The 15,794-nt window shown below is 50.9% G+C and overlaps 1 protein-coding gene across 2 annotated transcripts; it reads right to left on the bottom strand.

Annotated features, from left to right (window-relative positions):
* Positions 1–879: 879 nt before the first annotated feature.
* On the bottom strand, positions 880–12,839 carry RBBP8NL (RBBP8 N-terminal like). Of its 2 annotated transcripts, none has more exons than XM_052684064.1 (13): positions 12,707–12,839; positions 11,765–11,807; positions 11,380–11,475; positions 11,132–11,244; positions 10,765–10,837; positions 9,590–9,756; positions 9,122–9,204; positions 7,557–7,705; positions 5,769–6,570; positions 5,325–5,433; positions 3,921–3,991; positions 3,462–3,585; positions 880–2,777 (listed from the first exon to the last, which is right to left on the bottom strand). In XM_052684064.1, exons 1-13 carry the CDS (start codon positions 12,771–12,773, stop codon positions 2,659–2,661), a joined length of 2,016 nt encoding a protein of 671 aa, XP_052540024.1. In that variant the 5' UTR covers positions 12,774–12,839; the 3' UTR covers positions 880–2,658. The 2 variants fall into 2 exon arrangements, with proteins under 2 accessions (XP_052540024.1, XP_052540022.1); XM_052684062.1 differs by lacking the exon at positions 12,707–12,839 and adding an exon at positions 11,939–12,093.
* Between the last annotated feature and the right edge of the window lie 2,955 nt (positions 12,840–15,794).

The raw sequence follows: 15,794 nt of genomic DNA, 5'->3' as shown, positions 1-15,794 counted from the left end.
GTAGAGGGAATGACACTGCTGAAAGCTTTAAGGGAAGGAGGAAAATCTGGCGTGCACTTCTCTATTTTTGGTGCTTTTAGTTCCTGCATCCCTGTTCACTCCCAGCTCTGTTGCTGCCTCCCTGCACAGCAGCAGCTCAGTTACAGTGCAACAGAGGAACCTTTGTGTGGTGGCATTTTTTTTCCCCCGAGGTGGAGATTTATATTCACATTGAGGCTTGCGCAAACATATTTCTTACAGCACTTTACAAACCGGTAGCTGGAAATGTCACTTTGCTGCTGAGTCAGTGGGAGGCTGATGCATTGAGGACAAGGGGCTGCTGTGCATCCCCCAGGTCTGCGGGCTGAGAGCAGCTGGCAGTGCTGGGAGAATGATTCAGCATCTACAAATGCTTAAGGATCAGCAAGCAAAAAGCTTGGAGTGGTCTGCAATCGGAAATGTTTTGCATGACAGGCAGCAAGGCAGCCAGCCATGCTGTTTCTGATGGCTAAATCAGAACAGCAATGCTTACCCTGTTGCTCTTTCAGATTTGCACAATTTTCAGGCGCAGCCAATTGCAAGCAAGCTGCTTTCCCAATCTTGTTCTCTGGGAAAGGAGCTCAAGGGCACAGGCACGCCACCTGCATGCACATCTACATGGATGGCAGCAGATCTACGATTTATTCAAACAAAACCAACATGGACTGCCAGCCCTCTGGAAGGACTGAGCTGGTTTTGGGACAGCCTCTCTTCTGCTTTTTTGCTCCAAGGGACATAACTCACGCGTTCATCATGGGTAGATTTTGGGTCATTGCACAAGGCAGTGCTGTGCTCACAGCTTCCTTCCTTATAGCAGAACAAGCTCAAGCCTCAGCCTGCCTGGACATCACTAAACCAATACTTGCATTTATCTGTCAAGAATCACACAAGCAAGAGACTGGCAGCAGAACTACAGGCACTGATGGACTCCAGCAGTTACCCATGGCCCTGCAGAATGGTGGCGGATGTCAGCATGCAGGGGCTAGATGAGGGCAGCATTACAGGGCTGGATGGATTGTGGTGTGCGAAGCATGATTTCCCTCCAGCAACTTGCTACGTGTGCTTTGATTCAGAAAAAAAAAACCCACACAACATGGTTTATTTGTTTTCATAGTGATGGGATTGTCCTAACTACGAAATGTGTGTCACCTCCAAATTCCTGGAACACCTATGCATGGAGGTATGGGGGCACTAGCTGAGAATGTCTGCTGGAAAAAGGCAAGAGGCAACACAAATAAAATAAAATAAAATAAAGGTCCAATAAGAGAAAGTGAATTCTGTGCAGTGCACTGCAAAGAAAAAAAAAATTGGTGAATTTGTTTCTCTTGGCAGCACTTCTGCTTATCGAGGGATCATCAAAGGGAGGGGATGATTTTATAGTTGCATAAAAAATCCTTCCCTCCTTCAATTGTCCTGGTCTAAGGCTGTCTACTTGCAGAGGGACCTTTTTCAGGTTTATATCCCTTTCTCCTTTCCTTCCCATCCCTTTACCCCAGCAGCCCAGGGGAGGCGTTGCGGGGCGCAGTGCGGAGCGGCTCTGCCCGGCAGGCGGCACTGCGCGCCCGCGGCTGTCTGCTCTCAGCGCCGGGCCCAGGAGCCCTGCTCTCTCCCTGTTTGGCTGCAGTGAGTCTTTTTGCTTTATTATTAATGTTATCATTATTGTCTCTATTAATATATATACGCATACTTATCTTTTTTTATTATTTATTTTTATTTTACCTGGCTTGCTCTAAGAAGATGGAAACACAATGTGGAGAAGATACCTGTGCCAGTTGTGCGTCCGGCTGGGGGTTTGGCTTGCCATGCTTCCCCCCCATGTGAATGGGACAAACAAACCCTCAGTAAAATAAGAGCAGTGCCAGGCAGAGAAAGTGGCTGTGGGAAGGAACCACACCACAGGGCACGTGCTGTCTCTGGCACTTTTGCTTCAGCTCTGTTTGCTGCACGTGTGCAAGGAGCAGCCCTGCCATAGTGCAGCACTGCTCACTCCTGCTCTTCAGTCCCATCCCAAGCAGCAGCACTCCATCATTCGATGCTGAAGGCCATGATTCAGAAAAATTGCATGAGAACAGTTTATCCATATGAAAACAAGCTCTCTGCATGAGCTGCTGGGCTGGGGCTGTGCCATGGGGTACAGCCAGGACCACACACCTGGCTCTGCTGGGGACACCAGACACCTCAGGCATGCTGTCCTTTCTCATGCTCTTGTCCCTTCCCTCACTGGGAATGTGTCTCATCTGCTTGGCCCATGTGCTCAAAAAGAAATCCATGGGCTTTGCAGCTCAAACAAGATCCACACCTGTACGAAACCCAGGTCAGGATTGAATTGATGCATAGGGACAAAGGGACCTGCAGTGCTCAGGTGGGCACTGGGTTCTGGGCCACAGGGAGTGAGGTTGGGGTCCCTCCTCCCAGCACCAAATCCTGAGGAACAGTATGGTCCCTCTTCCTGGCACCAAGGTGAAGGTCCATGCTTGAGCCTCTCCCAGGAGCACCCAGGGAGGGTTTGAGAGTGCTCTGCTCCTGAAGTAGTTCTTATGGGTCCTTGTGGACAGCAGTTGCTCTCTTGGTGTTGGTGGAATACTGGATCTGAGCTCTTCTCCTTCAGTTGCAGTGTCCATGTGTCTCTGCACCACCCAGTTAACTCTCCTCAGAGGGGTCATGGTGGGAAGCCAAGCAGCTCTCCGCTTTCTCTGTCATCCCCAGCGAGCACTGCTCCACTTTGACTTTCTTTCTTCCTCTCATTGCCTTCTTGGAGCCTGTTAACAGCAAGATGAGCCCAAGAGGTCACTGCAGAGTAATGGATTTGCACATACAAGGCTGATGTGGTCTAATCCCAGAACAGGGACTGCACAGGGGGAAAGCAAAGCTCAGCAAAAGAGAGTGTGACAGGGCCATATGTAAGGCTTGATGGCCACACTGGCTAATCCTCATCTTTATCAGGAACAGCTCTCTGCTCATTCACCTGTAGGAAGTGTGGGTCCAACGCATTCCTTTGTCAGCCAGGGAAAAGCTCTGAGGCCACAGTGGAAAGTCAACAGAGCTGGCAGAATCCTTGATCTGAATGTCAACAGCTTGCTGCTGGGAATTTGGCTGTCCTCAGCCAGCTCCTCCCAAGTGGTGAGCAAACAGGATGGACGTGGAGCTGTTAGGTGCTCAGGGTGCTCTCTGGCCAACAAGCATGGCTTAAGTTGGAAGGAACCTTAAAGATCATTCAGTTCCATTAAGAGCTCTGCTCTGACTGGGGATACTGATGCCAAAAGCATGGTCCAGTACAGCTTATTGCAGAGAACCATAAGACTCCACTGTGTCACGTTGGGCAAAGGTGTGCACACTGGGGTTTGTTTGCAGAAGAACACCCATGAATAGGAAAGTGCCCAGAGCCCTCGGGTGCTGCACTGAAGGAACCCCTCAGGAAATAGAATGAGAAACTCCTTCCTCACCTTTTGTCCAGGAATCCTGTCCTCTTCTCTTCTTCTGCAGTGCATGAGCTTTGTCTTTGGTGCAAAAATATTTCCCTTCTGACTGGGCTTCTTGCAGGACGTCGTGTTCATAGGGAGAAGCCACCTGCACCAATGAGAAGAACCATCAATCTACAAAATACCTGATTGCCAGTGCACTGACAGCCTGGCTGAATTGCCAGGGACCTGTGCAACCATCACCACAGAGTTGTAGATAGGTTTCTGAACACCAAACCTTGGTACAAAGAGTGACATATCTACCCCTCAGCAACCAGTTGGGTAACAGAGTGGAAATGGGTCTTGGCACCTGATGCAGGAAGAGCTGTCACCTCCTGGAGGGAGTTGGGCAGGGACAACCCGTCCTGCACCTCCTGGTTCTCCCAGAACAGGAATTCCTGGTCCAAAGGCACTGTTTCACCCAAGAAACCAAAGCCAACCAACCTCGCTGTCTGTTGTATCTGCCTCATCAGATTCCTGCTTTGTGGACTCGTCATCATCACCATCATCATCATCTAAGGAAACACAAAATTAAGGGTTTTTGGTTGGCACAGGGGGCAACAAGCACATGAATATGATACAGAGCCACAGGACCAGGCTTGGAGAGCCTTCATTATGAGGTGTCTGCATTCATAGAATCACAGAATCATTGAGATTGGAAAAGAACTCTAAGATCCCCAAGCCCAACCCCAGCCAACCCCACTGTACCCACTGTCCCCATCCCTCAGTGCAACACCTCCACAGTTCCTGAACACCTCCAGGGATGTTGACTCCACCACCTCCCTGGGCAGCTGTGCCACTGCATCACCAGTCTTTTGAAGAAGAAACTGTTCCTAACATCCAACTTGGACTTCCCTTGGTGCAACTTACAGCCATTACCTCTCTTAAAATAAAGTTGCACCCTGTCATGGCTGGCAGCTTTGGCAGCAGGAGATGTGGTGTAGCCTCTTCCCTGCTCAGCAAAAGAGGTTTTGCCACACACAGCCCCAAGGCCACACAACTCCTGGCATGTATCTGCACACACCTAGCTCCTGCATGGGGCCAGAACCCAGCATTGCCCCATCTGCACCCCCCTTGTACCAGCAGGGTTGGAGCTGTGTCCTCTTCCCTACCCAGCACCTTTAGACATCCCTGGAACCCAACCCCATCCTCATGCTGTCCTTCCAGGGGTTAAAGGTCCAATAGAAAGCACAGGAAGTATTTGTGCACTTCTTCCTGGGCTTTTTGTCAGCCTTCAGGTGAGAACTGAAGAAAGTTCTGCGTTTTCCCACACCCAGAATGTAATCAGCTGAAATTCTTCTGCTATGATGATATCTCCTCAACATGTAAATCACACAGGGCTTCCCTCCCCCCCCCCCCTTTTTTTTTTCCCCACTGTGCAAAATCCCGCTCCCAGTGTTCCCAAACCACTCCGACACGCCCAGACCAACTAATCCAGGTGAACTCAACATTCTGGCCAAGCCAGTAGGGCTGGTAAGGATCAGCTCCACATGGACGTGTTGCCCACTGTGCTCCCCATGGCTTCTGCTTCCCCCCACCAGCAAACCCAGCCCTGCCCCACAGCCATCAGCGAGAGGGAGCACCTCAGCCAGAGGGCACAGCTCAGTTGAGGGATGGAAAAAGGCTTTGCAGGGGTTGGGGTGGGGAAAAAGGAAGAATGCAGGTAACAGCATCCCTCCCCCTGTACACAAGAGCAATTTGGGAGGATGGGGAGCACCTGTTGTGGTCAGCAGGCACTGCAGGTGTTTGCAAAAGTTGTTTCCCATTGCAGATTGCCTTCACACACACACCAAAACGCACCTTTGGCATTTGCCTTCTCAGATGTCAGGCTCGCCTGAGGCTCTTTACCTGGTTCTTCCTTCTGTGCACTGGCTACCAGTCTCACCCTGGGCTCTGGAGGAGTCTCTGTGTTGCTTGGTGGTGACTTGTTTATAGGATGCATCCGGGAGAGAGCGAGCTGTAAGGGACAGTGAGTGCAGAAATCCCATAAGTACCATAAATAGAACCACTGCCTTCAAATATGGGAGAAAAGGGCCCCAGACCCATCTCACTGACTGTGACAAGTACTGTGATGAGCATCATCTCTACCCAAACCAGTGGGAATGATGCACATCTTTCCTCTGAGCTGAGTGGAAAACACCACTGCCAAACACCTATTGGTGACAAAACCACCTGTTTCCAGGGCATTTCAGCATGGGACGTTAATTGTGATTGTAATGACACTGGCACTGAGCACCAGAATTCCAACAGGAGAGAAGGGGTTGGTGTGATGCCAACCTGAATTTTACTCACCATAGCTGCCTCCTCTTCCTCTTCCTCCTCCTCCTCCTCCTTAATGGCACCAGGCTGCTCTGTGACCTGTCTCTGGGCAGCATCATGCCAGCAGCTGTGAGGCTGTGAGCTGTCCCGCTCCATCCCATGTCTTCTGCAGGAGCCATGCATGGGGCTGTCCCCTGGGCTCAGACATGGACTGGTGGCCTCCTGGTGCTTGATCCGTCCCATTCCCCTCCCACGCCTGGTGTCTGACAGGTCCAGTGGGACATCCATACCATAGTCTTTCAATGCTTCCACCTTTCCTCCGTGCTCAGAGCCATCCCGGCTCAACCAGAGCACTCTCTCCACCTTCCCATCTGCAGCATCCTCCATCCTCTCCTCCTTGCATCCCACTGCGATGCTCAGGCATGGGGACAGTGGCTGCTCCTTGGGCACAGCTTTGGGCTCCCCATCCACCCTGACCCGAAGGCTTTGCTGCTGCTCCAGATGTTGCAGCCGCTCACGGTGCTTGAGGAGGTGCAGCTTCCCCTCCAGGTGCTGGTCCCTCACATACACCACAGCTGCAGGGAGCTTCAGAAGGGCAGCTCTGTCATCCCAGTCATCACGTGGCCTTGTCCTGCCACCACCATCTGTGGCCCTGAGCAAACGGCTGTGGAAGCTGCTGTCCCCATCGGGTGGAACGCAACCACTTGCCAGCCCCAGCTGGTGCAGGGCGAGGTGCTTGTTGAGGAGGCAGAGCTGCTCTTTGCGGGCAGTCAGCTTTAGGCTTTCATAGGATGGAGCAGTCTTGGGGGAGATTGGCTTGGTTGTCGTTAAGTAACTAAAAGATATGGGAAAGAAATCATATTTTGGGGGGAACCTTCATGATTTTCCAGCTCCTGCAGGTGGTGGTGGGGATGTGGTGACCACTTACTGCTGCTGAGAATCATAGAATCACAGAATCCTTAAGGTTGGAAAAGGCTCTAAGATTCCTAAGTCCAACCCCAATCTACCCCACCATGCCCTCTGACCACATCCATCAGTGCCACATCTCCATTGTTCCTGAACATTTCCTGGGCAGCCTGTGCCTCACCAATTTTTTTTTGAGAAGAAATTTCTTCTAGTATTCAACCTGGACCACTCCTGGAGCAATTACAGCCAGTACCTCTTGTCCTGGAAGCCACCAGCCAAGCCAGACCGTGCATCCAGAGGCCCCCTGCCTCCCAGCATGGCTGTCCCCAGACTCTCCCAGTGGCTTGAAGGATCTGATGACAGAGGAGCGATCCCCAGCCCCACTCCAGAGCAGATCTCTCAGCAGTGCCAAGGAGGCAGCGCTGTGCATGAACCTGCCCATGCAAACTGAGTCCCTGATGTTGCTCTTCACTTGGCAAGTGCCCTGTGTGTGAGCAGTTCTTGGGAATGCAGGGCAGATCCCTCCCACTGTGGGCAGCTGGCAGTCTGCAGCCAAACAGCTTCTTGTGCTTCCAAAATCAATGGGGAGGAGAAGCCCTGGGAATTGCTGAGCCCTGCATAAAAGCCCATTAGAATAGATAAGGAGCAGCACGGACTGCTGCCTCCTGCTCAGCCAGGTCCTTACTCTGCAGGCTGGGGACAGGCGCCTGGGTCTATCTGAAGGTGAAGTAACACGAGACTGGACTGGTTGAGTTGGATTCCAGTCATTTTTCTCAACTGGGAGACCCTCCCCTGTTCCCTGAGGCTGTGGGCATTGTGAGAAGTGTCGACGAGAAGGTGGACAAAAAGGGATCACAATTTAGGTGCTGCTTAATGGGGTCCTGCTCCTGCAAGGGGCACAAGCAGAGGACTCACGGCTCCAGGCTGGGGCTGCGTTCCTGCTCTGGTGGCAGTGGGGTCTTCCTGGCCGGTGGAGACACTGCAGCCCTCGAAGGACTTTTCTCCAGGCTGTGCCTCACCAGGGCGATGGTGCCGTGTAGCTGGTTGGCAATTCTCTGGGATGCCTGCAAGGAAAAGTGGGGTCAGGCAGTAGGATGTGTGCTGGGCCGCTGAGAGCACCATGTGGCTCTGGGAGCTGTGCTGGGTGCAGACCCAACTCCTCGTCAGTGGTAACAGAAACTGCTCCTGCTGTTCCGTACCAATGACTCCCCATCAGCTTTTACAACAGCTCCCACCTCAGAGGTGGTAAGAAGTGATTTGATATAATTCCAATCAGTGGCTGAATCTTAATTGTTTTGGCTTTCCCAGGAAAGCTTCCCTTTGTGTTTTCCTTGATATTCTTTAATTTCTGGCTGCACTGATCTGTGGCCAAAGAGACCACATCCCTTGTCTCAAGTCAGCGGCTTAACCAAGATAAGACCCTGCAAATTCCCCAACCATTGCTCAGGACTCTGGGATTCATTCCATGCTGCTGGTATTTCTTTGGGGGTGCGTTTCCAGCAGAGACCCAGCAGTGAAGCCAGGACATCGCAATCCCATCTGCTGCGGAAGGCTCACCACGTGTTCTGACTTGACTTCTCCCTGCTTAACAGAGATGTCACCAGTCCTTCCTGTGATCCCCACATTAATTATCCTTGCAGCCTGCCGGCAGCCTCACCAGAACCTCACTTCACCCACTCCTTCAGGTTTTCTGCACAGTTCAGCTAAGCAAAGGCTGTGCTAAAACAGAAGCGGCTGTGTGGGTGTGTGTGTGGGCTTGGGTTCCCATGGCGAGAGCAGGGCTCCAGGTCCTGCAGCCTCATTTCCCAGTGCCCAAAATCATCGTATCACTCAGCATCCCTCAGCTGATACATGCTCTGTGCTTCAAAGGCATGGCTGGCTTGTATCTACACACAAAATGGTAACCAGTGAATGCCAGTTCCTCTGCAAACACCACTGTTCATTATGCTGCAGATGGAGAGATATCTGCGATGCTCTTGGGCAGGTCTGCTGTGCTGCATTTGTATTCTGTATATCCAAAATCTCCACCATTCACATGCTCTCCAGGCTTTGCCATCGTTCACAGTGCTGCAGCCTCTTGTTCCTGATTATCACTAAGAATAAGCTGCACCAATACATGAGTTGAGATAATCTCCTCATGAGAAAGATTTTCTCAGCAAGAGAGGAGCCATTGTGTTGGGGAGGGGACTCAGGGGTGCTAGATGTGTTGTCATGAAGGGCAAACTGAAGATGTACTCTCCTACAACAAGGAACAGAAGCCTATGATAAAATCTAAAGGATTTGCTAGCAGACAGTGGCAATTCCTGCAAAGCATGCACCTATCATTGAGTTTTCCTCCTTATCCCTGGCAACAGCATTCTGCCCAATTCTAGGTAGTTATTTTACCCTCTTAAGTATTTCCTACTCATTCTCCATCCGTTTCAACCCCTTCTCACCCAATGCAAACAGGGAGCAGCCCTGGGCTCCCTCTGTCTACTCACCATTTCTGCCAGGCTGGCTTCTTGGAGGATAGTGCTTGGGGAAATCCTGCTGCAAGGAGAGCTTCTCTGTCCTGTGGTCTTCTCTGCAAACAAAAGACAAAACCAGCCTCTGGAACAGTCCCACTGAACTGAAAATTCCTTCTGGTTTTAGCAAGTATGTGAATGAATGGACTCTCCATTGCATGCATAACTGGCACCAAGGCAAACATATGGTCTCTGCACCATATGGGTGGTGGCTGCATGCCTGCACAGAACCTGTCTTAGAGCAAGAGCATCCAAACACCCCCAGCTACTGTTTGCACAAAGCAGAGCAGCATAATTGTCCCTATTCCGTGTGAACATCCATCTGAGCTGCCAGCAGCTTGCACTATGCTCTCCAGGCCCATTCCTTGAGTAGTTCTGCCCCATGGCTCACCACTCTGTCTCATCTCCAGGACCCCAGGCGGGTGGTTGGACCACAGCACCCACCTTCCCCCAGCTCGAGGCCCGGCACACCATGCTGGGAGTCCTCTGCTGCTCCAAGAGCCACTCTGTCGGCGCTGGTGTTCCTGCTAGTGGGGGACAGTAATGGCAGTGGGGAGCTGGGTGTGGAGCTGTGCTCCCTGGAAATGGCTCCTTGGTACTTGATCCTGTCCCTGCAGAGAGCAAAAAGACACAGAGGGATGAGAAGGGATGGGAGAAGGGAATCCTCAGTTTGAGAGCCACTGTAGCAGCAGCTTTGAGTTACAGAACCTGATGTGTAAATATACATATTTATATATCATGTGGATAGACCGGATCTTCAGCATCACCTCCTTCCCTTTCAGGTTATCACTGGCTTGGCTGCAGTCCACAGCATGAGACAGAGCCAGCATGACAGCTCAAGGTCTGATTTCCCCACCTGCCCATGGTTAATCTTATGGGGAGCCACGAAGTTGGGTAAGACAAAACCCCATTGCAGCAGTTGCAAAAGCTCTGTGATCTGTACATCCCTGTCTGATGTAGGGCTGGATTCAGAGCTCCCAGTGTCACCATTTTGAGATAGCGTATCCCTTGGAGGGAGCTGCTTTGAGTCTGAGCCCCACACTTTGGTCACCAATCAAGTCCTGACCAGACTTTGATGCCAAGACATGGGTGTTTGGTTGGAACCTTCCAATGCAGCAGCCAAGGGAAGAGCAGAGCTCGGTGCTTACCAACCCAACAGAATCAGCAGCTCCCAAACTGCTCAGACCTTGAAGAGCATCAGAGGATAGCAGTGAGTTTCTCTTTAAGTAGGCAGTGCTTCTGAGCTCCAAAGAAAACACATTTCTAAACTAATCCCTCGGTGCTAATTCCTCTGGACTTTAAGCCCTTGAGGAATGAGCTGATTTGTATGTATCAGCCTGCCTGGCAGGTTCCTTGGCTTTCAGCATTAACCTGCTGGAGCAGGTCTTTCCCTTGTTATCACTGGATCCCCATGTTCCCAAAGACTCAGCTATTGGGTGCATGAGAAGAGGGGAATGAGCAAAGCACAATGAGGACTTGGACCTTTAAAAGTGTTTTGCTGTCTTAATGCCTATAGGAAACTATCCCTGCGGACACAAAGGTCCAGATGTAGCCCTGCTCAGTGGTAGGAAAGCCACACCAGCACCCTGTGCCATGGATGACATTCAGAGAGCACTTACTCTGGACTCTGGAGCCTCTTCAGTTCTTCCTTGAGAGTTTTGTTCTCCTCCTTCAGGCGGCTCATCTCATTGGCTACAAAGAGACACCAGGAGAGCCACAGCCTTTGGGTGCTGAATGGAGCAGGATGGTGCTTGACCTCTTATCTCTCCTTTTTCTGGAGATACAGAGGGCTGAAACCCCAGCTCCAGTCTTCATGTGTAGCTGTCAGACGTGATTCCTTAGCACCTCCATGCTTCCTTCACTCCCTCCCTCCCTCCTCCCCATCACCAACTCCTCCTCCTTGTTCAGCCACTGAGTGGCTCTCTGCAGGTATCAGAACAGCCCCAATAAGCCAAATCTGAGCTCACAGCAGACCTTGGTACCTACTGAGAATGAAGATGTGCTGGAGGCTCTGGAAATGGGAATTCTCATATTCATTCTGCTTCTTTTTTGCCAGCTCCTGGGTGACCATGCATCTGTCACAGAGACCTGCTCGCAGCCTGGATGAAAACCCATGGTTGGGAGCTTGTTACCATGCATTCATATGGGGAAATGGGACCGTGCCTGTGCAGTATATTGCACTCCTCACCATTACCCGGAGATGTGACACCAAACAGCTGACCATGAAATCCTACCTGTTCTCCAGCACTTTTACATTTTCTTTGAGGACCTTCTGTTGTTCCCTTAGTTGGTGGTTTTTAGCAAACAACTCTTCAATTCTCTGGGCATCGCTAATGCAAGAAAAGAGTCAGGAAAAGAGAGTTACTGGGCTTCTCCAAATACCTATGGCTTCATTCTCAGTGCCTAGACTGTGGGAAGGGTTTCTGCTCTGAGCCCACTGTACTGCTTGCACTGCTGGTGCTTAAATTTGGCACTGCCAAATAGGTGAAGGATGCTCTCTAAAACAGGGAAACAGCGGCTTAAGGCTGTAGGCACCTCTGTGATGCACAGAAGTGCCTGGAAGTCTTAAAACCCATCCCCTCCTCCTGCTGGGACATCGACACCGCAGGCACTGCTCACCGGCACTTCTCTGTCGTCAGCTCCGTTAGCTTTGTTTGCAGACCTGGAACAAGGAACAGAAATGGAGAGATGGAGAGATGGGTGCTAATTGCAAATCCCACAGGACCTCAGAAACAAAAGGCAGTCACCTGACTTCTGCCTGAAAGGAACTTCTATGCTTTGCAAACCACATACCTGAGAAAGACCAGCACGCATCCTGCACCAAACGACACCGCAGTTTGACACAACTGGCAAAGCTGTACAGCATGGGAGCAGGTTTTGCATTTCCACTGTTTAATGGATTTGCATTTCCCCTCCTCCCCCAAAAGTCTGTTACAGTTTTGTTTCTGGTTCTTTTAGCTACAGCAGACATTTCCCAGGAGGGCAGTATTTTATAGCTCTGGGGGCTGCAAAGCGTCTCGGAGAATATTTACAGCTCAACAAGAATACTTTCATTGATGGATCTGCAGATGTTACGTTTTGTCAAATCCATTTTATGCAAAATAGATGTAAACATGTGGTTTAGATTGCTCAACAGTTTCCTCTAACTCTCCCGTGGCCCGAAATCACAAAGACTAAAATGAATTCATAAGCCAGAATCTTCCAAAAGCACTGTTGCTTTGTTCATAATGCTGACACTGGGAATTGTTTTTAATAGGAAAGCAATTGGATTTGGCATTTGCTTCCTTAACTGAACGGTTCTTACTTTAATGATGTATGACTAGGAAATTCCCAAGAGGAATTAACTATCTAAGGTTTTCCACAACACGGCATTGAATTGCTTCTTCCTTGTAGACCACTGTGTCTTTCCCATTCCCTCTTTCCCTCAGTATCCAAGCTGTATCCCAATAAGATGGAGGAAACACACCATCAGAGGGTTATTTGAAACCAAGCAGATGAAGGCAGCACCAAAAAGGAATGGACTTCGTCCAGCTGTTAAGAAGACTTATCACGTCTCCTTACCTTGAACTTCTTTTTCATGGATTTCCTTGAGCTTGTTCAAGAATTCTGCAAAGCTCTCTGTGGTCATGTTCAGGGCTGTGCTGTGCTCCTGGGTCACACACAAGGATGTCCTTTTGTTTCAGATTACTCAGATTTTAGCCTAGAACAGAAAAAAAATGTCCAATAAAAAATCTATCTTGTGGATATTTGGTTGGACTACATGATCTTAGTGGTCTTTTCCAACTTGAATGGTTCTACAATTTTATGATATGGTGTTTTGCTAAGCCTTAGAAAGAGGACAAAGAAATACCTTCCCAAATGTAGGAAGTAAAATAATTTGCTCACCCACACATGCAACAAGAGCAGTGTGTTCACTGGGGTTTTCACAACAGTGCACCCTGAATCAGTCCAGAGCTGGAAGCGCAGACAGAATAGTGATGGCTTGAATAGTGGGAACACCACAACAGATACTTTTGGGGACTGTGGGGCTCTATGTGGGGAGCAGGACTCGTGTCCCATGCTGCTGGGAGAAAAGTCTTTGAAGCTGTAGGGCTGGAGCCTGATAGCTCTACAAATGCTTGCCTGATACGCACCGCTCGACTGCCCAGCTGCCATCGCCCTGGCTGCCCTGCTGCCTCCTCGCACCTGGGGAGACACCAAAACCAGAACCATTAGTCCTGTTCCTGTTTTCCAGACGCTTGGAGAGGAGAAGGCTGAGTGAGATCCGTGGCCCCTCAGAACCATGGGGAGGGCTCGGGTCTCTGCTCCCCCTGCCTCTGCCTTGGTTTCCCCATTGATGCTGTGGGGTTAGGGTCAGCGTTAGTAAGCCGTGGTACCCCCAGTTCAGTAAGCTGTGAATGACAAGATTGTAGGGGTTGGAAGGGATCTCTGGAGATCATTCAGTCCAACCCCAAAGGCACCAGGTAGCCATCAATCTGAAAATCAAGTGGCAGGTTATAAAATCTGCCCTAACCCCAATGATCACGAGCTCTGATGTTGCCAGCAGGGATGCTGACATTGATCTAAACTTTCTCATTCCAAAATGGGGATGCTTAGCCAAAACCTTGGGCAGTATCAGGATATGACAGTGGTCTCCCAGACAGCTGTGATCCCTCCTGGGCCAGGCAGTGCTGTTGAACAGCACGTATACAGATGTCACTTGGGGCATTGCAGAGGGTCCCCCACTTGCTTTGGGTGTCTGATTTGTGTGCCCTGGGCCAGCAAACCCCACACAACAGGGAGAACCCAGAAACCCCATGGCAGCATGGGAAGAGTTCTGCAGCTGCTGCACGCTCCCCATCCCTGCCGGCACCTGCGTGCCTTTATCTGCATGCAGAGCAGAGGTGTGCCTGCATCGCCTGCATATGCAAGATGTGGGCATGAAGAGCTGGAAGGAGAAACTTTCCCCTAAAGGGTCTGATTTTAAAAAGAAATTAGGCACGCGCCAGTGAGCACAAGCAGCAGGCTGGGCTTGTGTGCTCTCACCACGCTCAGCTCAGCGTGACGGAGACTAAAATACAGATCAGAAACTCAGCTGCAAAACCACGCTCTTAGAACATGAACATCTGAGCAGCTCCCCTTGCCTTTTGAGCATAAAAATGTAAGAAAAAACACTGCTGCCCCTTCTGTGGGCAGAAAGCAGCCTGTGCTAGCAGTGTCCCGAGCACACACAGCTTGTTGCAGCTCGCACAGCCAACAGGCTGCTGGGGATCAGCCACCGTGAAATGGGATTGGGAGCTGATCTCTTCTGCTCAACCTCAAAAACCACCGCTTAACAATGAGCCAGGTGAAATAATACCCAGCTCATCTCCGACAAAAACCCGATGAAATGATGTTAACAAGGACACCATCTGTGCAGCTGGCAGCCTCTTGGAGTTGCTGAGTGAGGGGGAGATGGGGAGGTTCACCGCTGCCTAGTAGGGTGCCGGTGGGAAGACTTTGAAGTGTTGAGGGGTGGGATGGCTTTGCACCTGGAAGCTGAGCAGGTGTCATGGTGTGGGCTCCATTCTGGCCTTCGAGCACTGGATCGGCCCCTACTCACACTGCCCTGTCTCACTGTCATCATCCCCATCTATGGCACTCAGGGCTGAGGCTGGGATGTGCCAGGAAGGAGATATCTGGGTTGGGATGTGGGGGGAGCAGGCTCCAAGCCCCAAAAACAGTGCAGGCTGCAGGCAGCAGGCAGCTGCTGTGAGTCAGTGCTGTGGGCAGAGCCTGGTGGGTCAGGATCCGGGCTGTAATTTTGGCTGGGGTGTAGGCAGCAGCCTTGCTCCCCTCACACAACTCCAGCAGGGCTGGGACTCTGTTTTGGTCTTTTTCTCAGTGCTCCTGAGTCAGCAGTGGATATGCCTGCTGGGGATTTGATTTTGAGGCTTTGGATGAAAAAAGCTATGGAGATTTTTGCTGCTTTTTTTGAGATGCTAGCATCCATCCCTGTCTGCAAAAGGGGCCTGCAAATGGGACTGCCATTGCAGCAAACCTGGAGGAGAGTTTTGGTCTCTGCTCTGTGTGCAACCACAGTTACTGTGAGACACAGTATGAGCATTGTTCCCCTCTCCTCTGTACCCAGGATTTGGCCTCTTGCCATGCAGATCAGCCCCACGGATCCCCCAAGTTCTTGAGGAGTTCAATTTTCCTCCTTCTTACACTGCATGGACCAGCTCAGGTGGGAATCCACATCCACTCACTCCTCCGACCCACTCGGGAGCATTTATTGAGAAAGATTTATCACTGAAGATTAGACCACAGAATCCCTGTGACAGGGTTTTCACTTGCAGCCTTGAGCCCTTCTCAGAACTGTCACCATAATTTACACAACATGGTGCTGGATGCTGCAGGGCCAGGAGCAGCTCCTCGGTGCGCTGCTGGCATGGGACCACGCGTATCTCAGAGCCATGGGTGCCCTCTGTTTGCAGAGCCCAGTGCTGGGGCCAGCCCCCATATCTGGCTGCTTTGGAAAGAGAGCCAAGGCTGATGCTTGCTCTCCATACCCATGGCTGGGGGGATGATTTCTCATCCCCTGCTATGGGGTTTGGGAAGTGATGGGCTTGAGCAGCACTGCCTGTTTCAGAAGAATGAAGCAGCTCTTTGGCTAAACGAGCTTAAGTCA

This window comes from Tympanuchus pallidicinctus, unplaced genomic scaffold (assembly GCF_026119805.1).
Source record: "Tympanuchus pallidicinctus isolate F22 unplaced genomic scaffold, pur_lepc_1.0 scaffold20, whole genome shotgun sequence".
In the NCBI taxonomy this organism is placed as follows: Eukaryota; Metazoa; Chordata; class Aves; order Galliformes; family Phasianidae; genus Tympanuchus; species Tympanuchus pallidicinctus.
The sequence above is the reverse complement of the archived record's forward strand: the minus strand, read 5'-3'. Positions and strand labels throughout refer to the sequence as shown.